We start from the raw sequence: 18,405 nt of genomic DNA on the forward strand, positions 1-18,405 counted from the left end.
CTCCTTCGATCTCTCTCCGCTCAAATGCGTAACGTCATTCAAAATTAGTTGATAATTCCTTGATGATCTACAGAGTCCACAGCAACGTATAAATGTGTTTCAACTCCTCCGTTTATAGGCAACATGCTCTCGCGTGCCGTTTGTAACAGCTTAACTGCCCGCCGGTCAGGAAAACACGTTGATAAAAATGTTGCAAATAGAAGTAATGTAAGTGTTTATTCGCATACCCTGAGGAAAGCTGCGATCTGATCACAAAAACACACGTGCCGATGTGTGAACAGAGTCAGCAGGAGGACCACTTGTTATCAGATCGAATCAGGATGGATCTTAACACCACGTGTGCACAGGACCTAGATGTAACCAGCGTGACACCCTGCATTATCATTTTCATTCAGAACTCTCTTTACTAACTTGAGACGTTTGCCCCTATAGGCCATTAGAAGGAAAGCTTGCATTCTTTCTATTCTATGTTCCTGCAGCAGGACATTTGTGCACTGTTTCAATTATCAGACTTAAAAGCTGCATCCACTCTGTTATACCGGCTACGCCTGGAAGCAGTTCACATCACAACATTATGTAACACTCGTGCATAAATTCTGGACTGGGACCTACATTTTATATTGTGTGTGCAAACAGATGTTGTAACACCAGGATCTTTACCTTGCATGTTCTTCGGGGAGCTTTCTTTGTCGCTGCATGTGGAACATCAAGTCCCCACCGTTCACGTATTCAATTACAAGAAACAACCTGGAAAACAGAGCATTGTGGGAAAATACACAAGTGCAGTTTAAACAGAGACTGAATTAAAAACAAAAAGTTAACTATAAAGAGATTCCTATTTACAGTAAGAGAGTACACTTTCTAGTACATATGCAACTTCATTTCAGTCAGCCTTTTGAGTAGGATTAGTCAGTACCTTTCAATATACTTCATTTTAAGAGAAAATAGGCTGAAATTTTTAAAGCACCCACAACCCCCTGAACACCAATTTATCGCATAATGATTTTGCTTTCCGGCCCACATCAGAGTTTGATTTCGGGCAGCGGTATTTGTCCCTTATTAGTTGCGGTGATTCACTGAGATTGGTAGATCCAGCAGAAGTACAGCGACCTTATCTTTCACCAGGAAAAAGACCATCCCCCTAAAAGTACTGTTTCATATCAGGAACTGTGAGCTGTAACTGAAATACAGTGGCTGTAAATGCAGACCAAGTTCCTTAAGGTGTCAATCTAATCGTGTTCTTACCGACTTTCTGTCTGGAAACAGGAGTGAAGGCCTACTAAGAATGGATTAGTGGACGCTTGCTCGAACACATGCTTCTCTGTCTGCACCCAGTCAATATCCTGGAGGTGAGGAGAGACAGACAGAGATAAAGCATCAACAATCAATTTTGTCTGATCAATGGAGATTCAAAGTGGTTAAACGGAAAGATTGAGATAAAAAAAAAACCTTATCTATTTGAAAAAAGTCATGTGGGAACTTAACGCCTGTAAATCAAGAGCATTTCAGAGAAACCTCAGATGATGATGATGATAATGATGCCATGGTCTCAGCTGCATCATTAGCATCTTTGATCGTTGTTGCTGCCTTCCTGTGGTATCCAGATTGGATTTTCTGATTTTTACAGTCAATGATGTGTAAAGTTTCATAGGAGTTGGCAGCAGCGGCCAAAAAAAATGGTATCCAAGAGAAATGTTTTGGCGGAAAAGCCTACGAGAGCTGTCAGTGAGAGACTTGCCTGGGTTTGAGAAGAAGGAGGGTTTATGTCTTCATTAACTGAAAAATGTGATTTCTATTTGTAACACTGCATTTTGGGGGGCTAACAAATAAAACAGGTTGACTCTGTGATGCAGTTATATTTCTTTCCATAATGATGTTAGACGAACACAACAACAACGCACTGACATGCCTTTTACTTATATTCACTTTCACTGACAGAGAACTATCTTAAATGCAACTGCAATTATCAATTCATGCTCAATTGTGGCATGTAAATTATTATAAATTATTTTATTGTTGTACAAAATTTTACCAATGAAAATAGTCAAGTATATGCCAGTTAATGTACAGCAACTGAGTAAATATCATTAACCGCTTTGAACCCCTGATTGTAATGAACCCCTCAGGCAATTTATTCAGAAATCAGATCTCCAGAGAATCCAGACGATGTTGTTATCAGTCATCTGTTTTTTTATTGATTGATTTATTGTTTCTACTTCACTTTTAGAAATCTGCTAGTGTTCAGCCCGAGGCAAGCAAGTTTTATGGTTATTTTTAAAAGTGCCATTAAGTTGACAATGGTTAATGTTTTATGTGAGCTGCAACTGAGTGTGTGACTTTCATGTTCCTCCTGCTGTGCATAAACGGTTCATTTATATTACAACAGAGAGCCTTGACAGCCTATGACACCAAACTCTGGGTCAACTCATAATGACAAGAGGGATTGATAATAGGTAGAACATGTCATGATATATCTCTTATTGGTCATTTCATGTATTTCTGCAGTTTGCACAGATATAACAAGTGTACTTTTGATGTTAGGCTTCACACTTCTGAAGTGATGAATAATTAAACTTGTATGCATATTGGGCCATGAATAAATGAAAACAGGACATCCAATCAAAACACTGCCAGGTCCTGGTAATTCCCTAAATTTTCTTTAACTCGGGAAACTGGACTTTTGTCATTAAATGAAATTTGTTTTTCACAAAATGATCTGGATTTAAGTTCATGTGTAGAGAAGACAAAATGATTGAATAATGGAAGTGAAAATATGGAGCCTGCAGCTTGATTTATGTCGTATTGGATGAGATATGCAGATAGACAGTAGTCCATAGAAGGGTTGATGATCACTAGTGCAATAGCTCCATCTAGTGGCTTTATACATACAAACATCAGAGTCAATGGAACTCTGCACTTTTGCTAACACTTCTACTTTCAGGCCCATTTCTCTAACATCTCTGTAACAGTCTCACTCATGTATATAGGTAGTTTTATGTGTATATGAAGCTCATCTGAACAACTCTAAGAATTTAGACTGTGTGCATGTAAATGTTCCTTTTAAATTATGTTTAACTACAGATAGCAATGGTTTATGCAGCAAGGTGGTGCAGTGGTCAGCACTGTGGCCTCACAGCAAGAAGATTCTGGTTTCCAGTCCCGGCTCCATCACAGGATCTTTCTGTGTGAGTCTGCATGTTCTCCCTGTTCCTGTGTGGGTTCTCTCTGGTACTCCAGCTTCCTCCCACAGTCCAAAGACATCAAGAGGGGACGAGGCTGATTGATACTCTAAATTGACCGTAGGTGTGACTGTGAGTGTGAATGGTTGTCTGTCTGTCTGATGGAAGAGATAGTTGGTGATTCAGTTCAACGTGTGACAATCTTGGCCCAAAGTTTAGTGCAAAATTACGGAAATCATGTGAATGATTCTTGCATGATCGTTCAAGGATGTAGCACTTAAGTGTGTCTGAACAAACATCTATCATAGGTTGCATGCTTACAATACATAAAGAATGAGGTCTGTATTAAATGTTAGACATATTTTTATGGTGGTATGTTGATTTAGTGAAGGATCAGCTGGATTTTGGGTTAACCTAACCTAGCATTTTGAATGGAAACAATTAGCACAGCTATGTTGTAGCAGGGGCGGCATGGTGGTGCAGTGGTTAGCACTGTTGCCTCACAGCAAGTTCTGTGTGAAGTTTGCATGTTCTCCCTGTGCCTGCTTTGGTTCTCTCCAGGTACTCTGTCTATATGTGTTGGCCGTGCGATTGACTGGCGACTCGTCCAAGGTTAACCCTGCCCCTCGCCCAAAGGCTGCTGGGATAGGCTCCTGCCCCCGCGACCCTTAATGGGATAAGCGGTAGAAAATGGATGGATGGATGTTGTAGCTGCATAATACATCCACAAAAAGCTCTAAAATTCAGAGAGGAACATTTCCCTAAATGTGCACATCTTGTGCTGAACTAGCAGTATTTTTAAGTAAAATGGAGCACTTTCAACTTCAACAGTTTACTCCTTGAGGTTAACAACATGAGAACGATGACTCAACAAGAAAAATATTTCAAAGCACAACTTCCTGGATGTCTCAAATTATTGTTTTGTGTGGTTTAGAGAAAACAGACATGATGTGCTATTTTGCGAGCTTTTTCCCCAAAACAGAGACGGAAGCAAGCTTGCTGTTTTAAATGCTAAGCTAAGCTAACAGTGTTATCACATCAGCCCTCTTGCGCTTAAAACATAAAAGAAAACAAGAGGATTTCACAAATGGCTGAATTATACATAGAAAGAGTTGATTTCAAATAGACATTGTATCATGTAGGTCCCTTTATCTTTTTCTAAGTTGGAAAATTGAAAAAAAAAAATTTCATGAAAGTGAGGAACCACCATGCTATGCCACATCCATTCAGGTTATAAAAGAGAGATGACATGCATGTCTTTAACATCCACTTTCAGGAGCATTGTGTCGAATCTTCTTTTTTGAAATTAATTTACCATCATGTTCATTTAACAGTTCATCACTGTGAAAAGGTTATTTAATCCTGAGGGTCACCCACTCATCCGTTCCTGCCTCCTGCTTCCTCCCAAACCTGGTTTCTGATTCATAAGCTCTCCATCACATTTAAGCCATTTCCACCCCCCACTTCCTCTTCCTCCTCCTTTGTTTGATTCCTTCTTCTTACATTCTTTTCAGAAGCTCCAACACAAATCTGCCTCATTCATGACTTGAATTAGTCCCAATGTCTGTAACTTGAATCTCCTACAAAATCCTTCCATATGTCCTTTTCTTAGAAATACACACACACATACAGTACATATAAACATAAATATACATGTGTGTATATACATATTACATATATACATACATACACACACATATATATATACATACATACATACATACATACATACATATGTGTGTGTGTTTGTGAATGTATGTATATATGTACAGTACATATGTGTGTGTGTGTGTGTGTGTGTGTGTGTGTGTGTGTGTGTGTGTGTGTGTGTGTGTGTGTGCCAAGTAAAAAAAATCTGCTTCTAAAGGAAGAGTTTACATTAGGTTGCGGTGATGAAAACAAAGGAATAGGTAAACTCAGCTTCAGTGTTTCAAATTTCAGACATTAATCACACTGTGAAGATTCCTGTTAATTTTGATTTTGAAGAAAGAGAGTGGGAATCATTATACTTCAAGTCAAAAGTCTCACCTCATCATCATGAACCAACTCCTTCTTTACCACCTTCATGGCGTAAACCTGCTCATTCTTCTTTAGCCGAACCAGTAGGACCTTGGCGTAACTGCCACGACCAATCACACGGATCAGGTCAAAATCACCAAGACCCAGAACAAGGCCCTGAGACAGTTTAATGCCATCAATGCCATCCACCACTGCTTTGATATCCTGGATGGGGCGGGAGGAAGATATTATGAGTGGATCAATGTATCTCTGCAGAGTTCATGTGGGTGGTTTATCAGAGTTTGTACAGCTTTTTAGCAGCAGAATTCAAACGCTAGAAAGGCAACGCACTCTTGAAAAGCTGTAACTTCACATCTGAATTTTTGCTAAAAAAATGCTCCTTAAAGTAAAATAAGAAAGATTCAACAGTTGTGCGTTGATTTATCAAAAACGGTCGTATCATGCTTAAATCCTGAGTCTGATGAGAGAGTTCCATTTACGTATATTTGTACCATCAGTTTTTCTTTCATCCGAGCCCTACTTACCTCTGTATCTGCATCTTCCATTTTGTCCACTGTACAGTTATGTGGCAAGAACGGTACTGCAACAACACAAAGGACACAACACCACTGAGTTAAGAGTGTCAATGTGACCCCCACTACATCTACACTCCGACATGATGTTTAGTTTTTGAGCCAGTAGAGGGAGGTGGAGTACAGAGAAGCCACAGTCTCTCAAACTAGGTCAATCCACAGAGGTTCTTAGAGATACCAGGGGTCCTCTAACAGACCCCCACATGAGCTCACTGTCTGTAAGAGGATTTAAGACGGTTCTGTGGATGCTCATCGGAGAGCTGTGGTGTTTTTAGAGTTATATACCGTAACTGATGAGAGAGAATGTAGAGTGAAGCTACCAGGGTATCCGGTAAATCCTTGGAATAAAAGGATTCATTTGACTGGGGACTTTTAGAATCACATCAAGAACCCCTGCTGGTTCATTGATCCAACTCTCCCCAATAGCCATTGTTCATGTTCACCAAATATACATTTTGTAGTAAAGCTGAATGATTTAAAAAAACAACAACATATATTTGCAATTATTTTGACGGATATTGCAAATGTGACAAGATTCTCTATATTGGAGGGAATGATCACTCTGTCTCTCTCTCACTACTCTTGTGTCATGAGTCAAATTTTAATAGAACACATAGAAATGCTAATGCAGGGATTTTTGCCAGGATTTGAACTGAGCAAAGATGTTTTCTTAAGGCTGCAGAATGACATTAGCATTCTGGGATATCTCTGTACCACCACAATACATCTTTCAGAGGAGTACTTTCACATCTGAACTAGAAAATATCGCATCATCTGTGATTTTGGTCTTGCTCTGTGCTAGAGGATTTCAAAGTGCGAGATGGGTCCCAGGTGCCCCGAGGGGCCTCCCCATGTGGTGTGTTTAAGGGTAGGCTCTGTGAATGGACGCAAAAGAATATTAGCGATCAAGATCATCATACAGCCTAAATGTATATGGTTACTGTAGTTTTGGGTGAATTTTGTTTCTACGTTCCAAGAGAAAGAAAAAAAAAAAGACTCACAACAGACTGTTTTCAGGGATTTGTTGTTGTCTGAAGTGATGTAAAATAGTAGAATTAGGCTAGTACAATAGTTGATTGTCTATGGGATTAACGAGCATAGCTAACGATCGTATATAGGCACCCAGAAAGAAAACATGAAGTTGATTTCATTGATCCAAGCTTTGTCGAAAGGGAGGTCCATCATGAGGCACAAGGCCATATTGTGGTTTCAATGCAATTTTTATATATTGTTCAGCTCTGCTTTCAAGTACATGGAATTGTAGTGAATACACACTACAAAACTTAGTGTTATAAAACACCCCTTCATAAATCAGTTCACAGCCATTTTATAATTTAACACGATTAACTCATGGGAGCTGTGTTAACTCATGTATGTTTACATTTTTGATGTCACTGCTTCGCTACTTCAAAAGGTTTGGGATGTTATTTTTCAGTTCACGGAGATGCTACTGGTGTTGATTTCCCTTTATCCATGATTAGTTTGAAGTTTGTCCAGCTTTGAGAACATCTCCCACTGCCTTTGCGTGCAGCCTGGTGGGACTAGAGTGCCCATCCAAGTCAAAATTGGCTTTGCTTGGTCACTTACATGACAACAAGTTCTAACGGTTCATCTGAAGATGTATGTGTTTAATAGACCCATGTCAAGACTAATTTCTCTCTAGTGGAAATTTTACTTTGATAAGAGAGGTACAATTGAATTGGAGAGTGACACACAATTATGTTTTCCTCCCATGCTCATAAAGTTTTTGGTAAATGGTGCAAATGGGCGGGTGAAATTTATACTGTCAAACATGATGCACTGCTGTCCTCTGTAATAATTCACCACCTCCAAGATTTCAAGCGAGCTTCTGCTCGAGTGAAATACTTATCTATCTATGTCTGGATCAAACAATCAGAGCCTGTCAGAGACAAAACGCTTTTTAATTTAACATGGACAAGTGCTCTGTTGAAGCCTCCTGACATTATCTGGTCAAAGCATTCTAACTTAATAGAGAACCAATAGAGCATAAGAATCCTAAAATCCGAAGGTAAGACAGCATCGTTGAACATCGAGTTCCCTTGTCTCAAGGTGAGTGGTAGGGACAGGCAGGGTTGGACGAGAAAACATGTGAACGCTGACAACTGAGAGGCGGTTGTGTGTGTGTCTACATATTAATTGGTAAAATCCTCAGCGATGGTCCTCAGTCCTTCATATGGATCCTCTAAGCTGACGTATAACTGAAGTAGATCTTCAAGTAAGAATACAAAACAATGGAGGAATGTTTCATTTGGACAGTACTGCATGAATCTTGTCCATGATGGATATCTGAGTCATGGTATTCTGACTATCTTCACAACACATTACAGTTAACCAATTTACGGCTGCTTTCATCTTTGCCTTTTATCTTGCCGACTGCAAATACGGCAGCTAATTACGAAGTGTGTAGTGTCTTACTCCCATCTGTGTCCTCGGTGTCATCTGGTGGCAGATCCACCTCTTCACTCTTGGCATCTGAAGGGGGCTCCTGTGATGGCATGGCTGGATCCTGAACAAAGACATTCAAAAATCTATCTAAAGAGTCCCTGGCACATTCTGTCAAGTATCCGCCAAAATATCCACTCATTTCTTTACACTGCTGGAAGAGTGTATGATACACCATGTTTTAAAAGGAAAGAGAGAAAGAGAAAGATGTCTCGCTGTGGTGAACATTCAGTGTGTTGCTCTGAGACTCTAAAGACTGCGTAAAAGCATGTAATCTTTTTTTTTTCTTTTTTTTTTTAATCAAGCCTCAAAGTTACCTATCTACCAGCACAGGTATAGAGTTGAAAGCTGACTAACAGCCCACTTACTACAGGAAATGCTGTCCTGAATGTATTGATTTTCTAGTTTTAATTCTTCAAAGTCTGAGTGTTTGTTTGGTCACAGGCTTGATGTGTGGGGACTGATAACAAGGAGCAAATCAAAGAACCTGTATCTCGTTTCTAAAGAATGGTAGAGAAGAGAGTCAACAATGACAACAGGAAATATTCCGAGGGTTGTGCTTAAATGCAATGACCCCTGTAAATCTTAGTACATCGTGAGGAAGCGAAATTATTCCTCAATAACTTCAGGAATCAAAAGTTTACTAGCTGCAATTATGAATTCTAAGAGTTACTGAACGGTAGGCTGAAGTTTAGTACAATCTTAAAAACCAACCCAAAATTGACTCCTAAAAAAAAAAACAACAACAGAAAATCCACTCAGTCTTCCACTCAAAAGCACATGACAGTCGCAAAAAGAAATGTGCACACTGAGCATGTCTTGAAATGAATGATGCTTGAGCAAAAAGATCTCATCATCTCACTGCATTAAAACCTCACTTGATTAGATGAATCTAGACAGGACGGCTGAGAAGTCAGAAACTGAACCTCGATTTTTTTTTCTCTACCTGAATCAAGGTAGGTAACAAGGTAGGTATCAGTTTTTTCTTTATAACTCTACTCTAAGCCACAGACCTCCATTTGAAGGTATTTTTGACATTCAGACAGTCTTCGTGATCCACCATGGTGATTCATTCAAATAAAAAGAGAGAATTAACATACAGAATAAAACAACTAAGACACCAGAACAGCAAACACACAGAAGGCTAACAGTAGGTTAAAGAAACAAGCTAACTTTTTGGTAAATATGTAAATTGTCCATCCTCCCACAACCAAACAGGAAAATTGATATCCTTCTCTCCACTGTGGTTTATTAAGGAGCTGCGACCCTCAGAGACCAGTTGACTGCTAGTTAGTTTAGCGAAATGAATGGTTGTCGATGGGTTATGTAGCATATCTCTGTCTTGCCCACTCATCTTCCAAAGTCTGCAGTTCTTCTTCTGTGTATTCCGGTTCGAACAGATCAGGATCAGGATCTTGTTTTGTCCAGAAGTAATCCTCCTCATCCTCGAACAATTTTGGTTATCAAACAGTGGCAAAAGGCTCTCTTCTATTCTTCAAAAAAAACTTTGAAATGATGGTTGAATTTTGAGGTGCTGTTTCAAATCACTGCCCGTAAGTCAGGAAAGTACTTCTGGCTATGCACCGATTCTAACATTACAACATCTTGTTATTTTAAACTGGTATTTTAAGCAAATATAATACACTGTACAACTCTAGTTCTTGAGTTTTGGAGAAAAGTGTATTTGATGAGTTTTGACAGAACAATGCCACATATCCCATCCACTCCCATTAACTGTGTAAAGCTAACTAGCTTCAGCTGATCTCTGTTGGTCACAGCTTCTCAGTGCAACACAGAGGAGCTGCACTCTGTCTGGCTCTGAGGATGATGGCACATAAACATATTGCCCAAAAAGTTGTTGTCGTATTCTAATCTTATTCCTCCACTCACGATCCAAAAGCTTGCGATCATAGGTGAGTGTTTGGATGTAAATATACTGAAAAACTGAGATCTTTATCCACTCAAGCTAAGGTTGTTAGCATGGCTAACTTTTCCTTGCTTCTTACAAAAGGGGTTGGACACTATCTTTTTGATGATAGTTTCCTTTAACTGATTTTGAGAGTGAATACAAAGTTCTTTGCTTTTTGTTTTCCAAACTCTGAATTTTTAACTCTATTTTTTTTTTTTGCTAATTGGTAAAATTCTAGATTTTTGTGTCCCACAACATTGGTAGTTATGTTATTATCAATTTGCTAATCACATATTGTACAACAAACTCAAACAATTTATTCCAAAAACAGAAATTTTATAAACATTCGGAATATATTTTCCTTTAATGGGAAGATATTTCTAATGATTCAAATGATACATTGCATTTTACTGTGTTTTTACTGTGTCAGATTTCTAGTGTTCAAATGCTTTGGGTAGGACCCCCTGGAAGATCTTCTAGGACCCAGGACATTGAGTAGGAGTGTGATTATCTTTTACATGGACGACATGTAAGCTTCCTCCTGGAGTGCTGTAGGACTGTTGGCCATGAGTCTGTGTGTTGCTCAGTACATGATGAAATACTCACCATAAGCCTTTGGCAGGTCTGAGGAATGAGTCTGTGACAGCGCTTATGGACCAGCAGTTTGCAGTTGATACACTTGTAGCCCTGCCGGCCCAGCCCCCATATCCTTTCACTACAGTGGCCACAGTAGGCTTTCTGTAAGACACACACACACAAACACACACACACACACACACACACACACACACACACACACACACACACACACACACACACACACACACACAGGACATAATAGTTAGCGTATTACACTCACACTGATGTCATTAACATTCATGTGTTCATTTTGTAGTTGTCACAACTCATTTAAGGTTACATCACATACAAGACTGATACATAATGCATTAAGGAGTTGTTTTGCAAGATTTGCATGGGGGGGGTAAAAAGCAATTAAAAGATACACACATCGACTGCCTTGAAATGAATGACTTGCATATTAGAGAACTGTTTATGCATCCTGCAGATACAGAGAGAAACATTCATTTGGAGTATTATTTTCTGGCAGCCAGATTTTGTGCGTGTGTGTGTGTGTGTGTGTGTGTGTGTGTGTGTGTGTGTGTGTGTGTGTGTGTGTGTGTGTGTGTGTGTGTGTGTGTGTGTGTGAGAGAGAGAGAGAGATCATGGCAAAATATTGTTCCGGTAGTACAGCAGAAACAAACTTACAGGAAGTTTTACATAACTGCAAGATGCTAAAGAGTGTGAGGTCTGAGCAAGGGTTTGGAACATGGGGGTGGGGGTCGGGGGTTGAAGAGAGGACAATGTTATTGTCCTTCCCACTTTAAAGCCCTGTGCTCTGTTCATTTGAAGTCACAAAGCTTAAAAGTTGTTAAGCTGAGATCAAAATGAAGGTCGAGTTCAGAGACAGATGTTGTCTGACCCTGAGTACGGAGTGCTTGTGTCACAGTATAGTCATGACTCCTAAGAAGAGCCTGGGTTTTCATTCTGGGTTTCTAGAGCTGATGATTTCCCCCAGTGCTCTCTCTGAATGGTGGTAAATAAAAACCATTGAAGTGCCTATATATGTATAATATAGTGCTATTCACAAACAAATCCTAATAACACAAAGAAACCAATCAAATTTACACACAATTTACAATTATTATACTTAATGTTAACCAGTTCACAGCATCCATGGACATGGCAGAGGTGCTATGGCTTACAAGCTCCAACACTTCAATTTTTGAAGTGCAATGTCTGTCCTATACAGCGCCTGTGTGTTGTGGGTCCAGTCCAGGTTGTTGTTCAGGGAAACATCAGGTACTGATACGATGTTACCATCTAAATGTCTGTTCCCTAGGTATTCACCAGTGTAAGGGAGTGTTTGCACCTGCTAAAATCCACCAATCCAGTATTTTGGTTTTCCCTGCATTCATCTGGAGGTGCTTAAGCAGGCATCAGTCTATAAAGACCTGGTCCGGTTCACTGTTCTGCCAGTCATGACATCTGTGATGGGGCTGCCGACTGCAGAATCGTCATAGCACTTGCATAAGTAGCAGGCTGGTGAGTTATATTTGAGGTCTGCAGTATTGAAGGTGAAACACAGACAGAGCCAGAACTATATCTTATACACAGTCCTGTGAAAGCTCTATCGCGTTGAAAGTACTGGAGAAATCAAAACACATGATCTTCAGAATGCTTCCATGCTACTACAGGTGATGGCGTCCTCCGACCTGATGCCAGGCTGGTAGGTGAACTGAAGTGGGTCCACTGATGGTCTCACAACAGGCCGGTGGTGGTGAAGGACCAGACTCAGCCACGATCAATACAACTGTCACATCAGCAAGTCACCCCCAAGTCTGAAGATGACCCACATTAGCATGGTTTAAATACTGCCCTCCCGCCCTTCTGCGTCCATTAAACTATTGTTACTTCTTTCATGGTTTGCTTTAAAATCAGAAAGGCTGCACATATAACCAGCAAATCTATAAATTGTAAGAAGAGCTTTGAGGATAGAGAAAACTCTTCAAGAGCAAAGGAGTTAAATAGAAAACTGACTCGCCGCACCAGCAATATGCCATGATGCAGACGCAGTTGGTCCTGAAACCAGTGGGACGTGACTCCGTAACGGGTCACGTTCAAATTACGTAAAAAACACCAATGACTAATTTAGAGACGAATGCCAAACCACAAACCCAGAATATTTCTGAACAACTTTGAGCAGATTTGAGAGGCTTGGACACGCCCTAAAAGCTACAACGCCATGCATATCGGATCACTTAAATATGGCCATTTGTGTGAAAACAAAACTAGAATTTTTCATGCAGTCAATCACATGTATTCACTTTTGTTGATACGAATCTTATTAGCTGATGGTCAGGGGCTCAAAAAAGGAAAATATATAAATTTTTTTGGGGGTTTATTTTCAAATCCACAAGTTATAAAATTTACATTTTAAAAACATTTTATAAAACATTTTAAAAAGTAAAAAAAAAAAATCCCAAATATTTTTACCGCATGGGAACGATATGACGATAACGATATCTTCTAACCACACCTGAATCAAATCACATAAATATATCATAAGGACAATTTAATTGATATTATTGTATCCATCTTGGCGGCTGAAAACGCAGTGTTTGGATTATGAGAAGCGACCGTGCTCTGTGGGACCCACGTCCTTCCCTTTGCTACAGTGAAGCTGAGACTCAAAGCTCATTTCCAGTTTCATAATAAGGTCTGGAGTGTGTTTGTTCTTGAAATGCTTCTGTGTTTGAGGTTGTTTCTTTAGCTTGTCACATTGCTATATTAATCTCAAATGTTGTTAGGTTTGAAACCGAATGTCCCTGGACATCAATAAGAGTGTCTCACAGGAGACTACACACTTAAGATGCGATGTGTGTGTGCGCTTATCCACAACATTCATTCACAGGGTGTGTATGCTGACAGTGAAAAGAACAAAGGGTCCCACTCAGTACTTGGTTGCTATGGAAATGCTTCAGCAAGACTTCAAAGCCATCAGTCTCTCTTGCTACTCTAACTCAACATAGAGATTAAGGTGTGCATTTATAAATTAATTATTAACTTTTGAGGTTTTATTTGAATTCTTTGATCCCTTCACATCTCACACACAACCTGAGAGTCGTCATTAATATTTGCAACAGAAACCACCGGGGACTATTTCATTGTATATTTCATTGTCATGCAATTCAAAACTGAGCTTCATGTTTGAATTTTGCAACCAACTCGTGATGAAGTGAGAGACAAGTTTATAGGAGATCTATAAGCCTTGTAAATGTGCAGGTTGAAGATCCCACTGTCCTCCTAAATGCTCTGGAAGGAAGATCTTCACGCGCTGTTTTAGAGTTAAACGCTTTAAGGGTGCTTTCACTGACAATGCAGACATACCGATGTTCAGCAGGTAATGGTGAAAAAACCACCTTCAACTGCACTGACTCAGCTTATAGACGAGTCCCAGACAACAACCGACTGGCAAACGACATTCAGAAAATTCAGGATTGTTCCATTTAGAGAAATGATGAACATCATCTATCTAGCAGCCACCAGACTGAAACCATCGCCGATGATGATTGCCTCATTTTTCTAACTGTATTTGTTGAGGGGAAGCTCTCCTGCAGCTGGGGAGTGGATGAGAAAGGCTTTATCGATTGACAGTCCTCCCTTATGCCCACCAGCCAGATCATATAAGTGCCTGGAACCTGACTAGACTAATATTCTGAGAAAGGAGGCGCTGTCAGGTCCGTGCATGCCTGGCTCTGTTGAACACTACATCACTGTGCTGATGCCCAGAAGTCTGGGCCTCCGGGTGGACCAGCTTCCACTGCACATATGATCGTGTGCAAATTTAGCATAACTAAGTCTGTGAATCTTTACATGAATATATCTAGTTAGATCAATATACCATATTCAAAACACAAATACTGTCACAGTATATATTGTTGGCACAACCTCTCTCATATACATATATATTTACATACAGCAAAATGTAAATCCATTTATTGCGAATGAAAAAGTAATGTAATTTATGCAGAGACTTTATTGATAAAAATAATCGGATGAAAAAAGCTGCTTTTTAAAGCAGCACAGCAGTTTTATGAGCGGTAGGGGAAGGGTCTCCGTGTGTGATTTCATCATAAAAACACAGTAAAAAGAGATGTCATCTTGCCACATTCAAATCAAGATTTGAATATAAAAAAAAGAGTCATTGATTAATCATGAAACCAAGAATAAAATACAGACTGGTTGCGTCTGTGTTCAGCTAGTACTGATCGAGATCTGAACACTGGCTGAAGAGATGGCAGATAAAACAACTCAAACTAGGTAAAGAATAGTTTTCTTCCATAAAAAGGAATATTTGGAATTTGAATAAAATCATAACTGTGGTGATAACTTTTTAAAAGCTCTATACCACTAAATGTTTCCAAGATAGTGTGATTACGAGGCGGCAGCCATGTTGAGATTCTTAGTTATTTGGTTTTATATGTGAGTTTCTCTGCAACATCATCAAACAGATGTGCATGTGTCAGGAGGGCAGAAAGCAGAAATCTCCACACTACAATATCCTCTGAGCAGTGATGAAAATGAGATTTTCCATCCATTCATTTTCTACCACTTATCCTGTTAAGGGTCGCGGGGGGGCTGGAGCCTATCCCAGCAGCCTTCAGGTGAGAGGCAGGGTTCACCCTGGACAGGTCACCAGTCCATCACAGGGCCAACACATAGAGACAGACAACCATTCACACTCACAGTCACACCTACAGTCAATTTAGAGTATCAATCAGCCTCGTCCCCTCTTGATGTCTTTGGACTGTGGGAGGAAGCTGGAGTACCAGAGAGAACCCACACAGGTACAGGGAGAACATGCAGACTCCACACAGAAAGATCCCGTGCCTGAGTCAGGGCTCGAACCCGGAACCTTCTTGCTGTGAAGCGACAGTGCTGACCACTGCACCACCGTGCCCCCAAAAAAGAGATTTTGAGCCAGTAAAATAAAACAAGTGGGGATCACATGCCTTTTCCAAGAACTGAAGGAGATTATGATCCAGACAATTTAAAGTGCAAACTGGGCTTTTGATGGTCCTAAAAGTGATGTGAGTCAGCCCTCATATAGCAAAAGATCCCCTTTGGTTATCCCTCTTGTACATTAAGGTTGGGCGATCCACTCTATTTTCAGATCGTCCAATCTGTGGGAAGTTACTGAGCTTGAGACCCTGACCCAGCCTTGGAGTCACCTTCCCCTGCACCAATGTTGCCACCGCTGAATATTCAGGACAGGATGTGAGCTGATGAGAGGCTGTGTTACTTTTTGTCTTTTCATGGATGTCCAGTCCTCCTGTGAGGACCTCTCCCTGTAAGACCACCAGGGAGACAGGCGGATGCTGGTGGTTCTGTGGTTGATTTAACCCCCCCACCCCTCCTCTTCATTAAAAAAAAAAAAAAAATTGTTAATGTAAATACCTGTCTTGGTGAAATTAATAAAGTCATTCATATTTTAAAACGCAATCGCTGTTTTTTTTCTAAAAGCCTGTTTTTCTGTCCTAGTTTTTTTTTGGGGGTTCTGAGGAAGTCCCAGTTTGGATACCCAAATGACTACTTGTCTGTGTCCAGCCCAGTAAAGCCTTTTTTGGAGTTTAAACTCCACGCTCTTTCATGAAATCGCCCAGCTGGGAGTCCTTGCTAGTGTTTTGGCAATGTAATCTCTTGGGATTGTGAATATGTAAATAAAATGGCACTTACTGTATAAGGATATCTTACGTGCCATATTAACAAATGACTCATAGACTTCCATTGTGAAGAGATGCAGTTTTGCATCAGTGTTATCGATGCCAGAGACCAAGATTGGCCTGAGCAGGGCGAAGTCAGCAAAACATCACTTTGAGCTGTAAATCACAACAGTGACACCTGCAATTAAAATCATACAAATTGCTTTTCTTTTTATCAAAAAATCCAATATCTTATGTTTGATTTGGGAGTGCTGTGGTTTAAGGTCTTGTTAGTTTAAAAAAAACAAAAAAAAACAACAACACTTGGTTAGGTTGAGGCAAAATCAGGGATTGGGGAAAAAAAGTACAAATAAATTATTAACAATATCTGAAACTGCTCCGGTGTCTCGCAAAACCGATTGGACTAAACTGTTAAATGAAAATGAAACAAAAAGCGTAAAAAAATGCATCGTGACATCACGGCAAATGACTTACGTAATGGTGTGCTATCCATACACCAGCATATGTAGCTGCCTGGCTTTAGAGGTGCAACTTTTTCTCAGGTGAGAATTTTTTTTCCTATCACACAGTTTATCATCAGAAATGTCAGCACACAGTACAAACCAAATTCTGAGAAAGTTGGAATATTTTGTCAGATGTGTATAAAAGCAGAATGCAGTGATTTACAAATCTTAAAAACCCACATTTTAATCACAATAGGCCATAGACAACAGCGTTCAAATGCTGAAAGTGTAAGTACGTAAAGTGTTTAAGAGCTGAAAGTTACTATTTCATGAAAAAAAATACTAGCTCAGTTTGACTTTGACGGAAGCAACATGTCTCAAATAAATTGGGACGGGTGCCACAAAAGGCTCCATTGTTGTTACTCACCATTCTCTCGTATGTATTATCTCACATTGACTCGTACATGTAGGATGTGTTGGTTGTCTTTGTGGTATCTTTGCCATCCTCCCTCCATTGTGATTGAATGGATTGGTAAAAAGTGACAATGTTGAGAGGAAAGGTTTAATGAAAACTCATTGCAGAATGAAACGCTCACGCTATGGTGTGTGTGGCATAGTGTCAATAAAATATTCTGGTTTCAGGACAAATAAACCCCGCAGCTGAATACAGCCCCTTAGGTGGTCCTCTGGTGTGTTTGTGCTCCTTCTTTGTGCTTATGAGCACAATCATTCAGTGCAGGGAGAGATGACAGCTTTTACAAAACCAAAGCAGTGCAAGGCAGGTCACACCATATACTTTTTGGCATAAAACCAAAAAGCTGTAACACTTCTGGGGCTACCATGACCGCGCTGTTCAGAATCATTAATAGCAGCACCAAACTGGAAAGTTTACTCTTAGTTTTTAGTTGAAATCAAAGGGTTTGGGGATTACTGAGCATACAGCAAGATAAAAAGGATGGGGATTATTCCTCACGATGTGGATGTGGAGTTTGTAGACTGACATTTCTGGACAGTTTTCTGACTTCTGGAGTCATCAAGAAGTACTGTAGGATTGAAAAGCATCATTGTGAGCTCAATACCTACTTGGTAAATGGTAAATGGACTCAATTTTATATAGCGCTTTTCTACCTTCGCGGCACTCAAAGCGCTTTACAGTGTCATCTCATTCACCCATTCACACACACACACTCACTGATGGTGAAGGCTACCATGCAAGGCGCCAACCAACTCATCAGGAGCAATTATGGGTTCAGTATCTTGCTCAAGGACACTTCGACATGGTCGCCGGGGTCGAGGATCGAACCAGCGACCCTTTGGTTGCTGGATGGCCACCCTACCCCTGAGCCATGCCGCCCACATATTTGAATGGCAAAATACATTTTTTTGGGCTGAAGGATTAAACTTTAATCATTTAGACATTAAAGGAACATGTTTTTCCTGTAGGAGACGGTAGGACACAAAATCAATGGAACTATTATTCACAGCTGTGGGTGGAGATGGGTGTTAATGGTCAAACATCCAATGGGACTGGGCTGG

At 40.1% G+C, this 18,405-nt stretch overlaps 1 protein-coding gene across 5 annotated transcripts in view; it reads right to left on the reverse strand.

Annotated features, from left to right (window-relative positions):
• prkcz (protein kinase C, zeta) overlaps positions 1-18,405 on the reverse strand; it is a 114,981-nt gene that overhangs the window by 29,852 nt on the left and 66,724 nt on the right. For all 5 annotated transcript variants that reach the window (XR_015117882.1, XR_015117884.1, XR_015117883.1 and 2 more), the window contains 6 exons: positions 10,749-10,880; positions 8,207-8,297; positions 5,723-5,778; positions 5,208-5,402; positions 1,246-1,343; positions 661-747 (listed from right to left, as the gene is read on the reverse strand). Coding sequence is in view for 2 of the 5 variants with exons in the window: in XM_086213936.1 (XP_086070062.1) it covers positions 661-747; positions 1,246-1,343; positions 5,208-5,402; positions 5,723-5,778; positions 8,207-8,297; positions 10,749-10,880 (659 nt within the window). In the remaining 3 variants the exon portion in view is untranslated. The remainder of the gene's footprint in view (positions 1-660; positions 748-1,245; positions 1,344-5,207; positions 5,403-5,722; positions 5,779-8,206; positions 8,298-10,748; positions 10,881-18,405) is intronic.

The sequence above is a fragment of the Aulostomus chinensis genome, chromosome 9 (genome assembly GCF_037954235.1).
Source record: "Aulostomus chinensis isolate RoL2024-O1b breed Wild chromosome 9, RoL_Achi_v1.0, whole genome shotgun sequence".
NCBI classification, from domain to species: domain Eukaryota; kingdom Metazoa; phylum Chordata; class Actinopteri; order Syngnathiformes; family Aulostomidae; genus Aulostomus; species Aulostomus chinensis.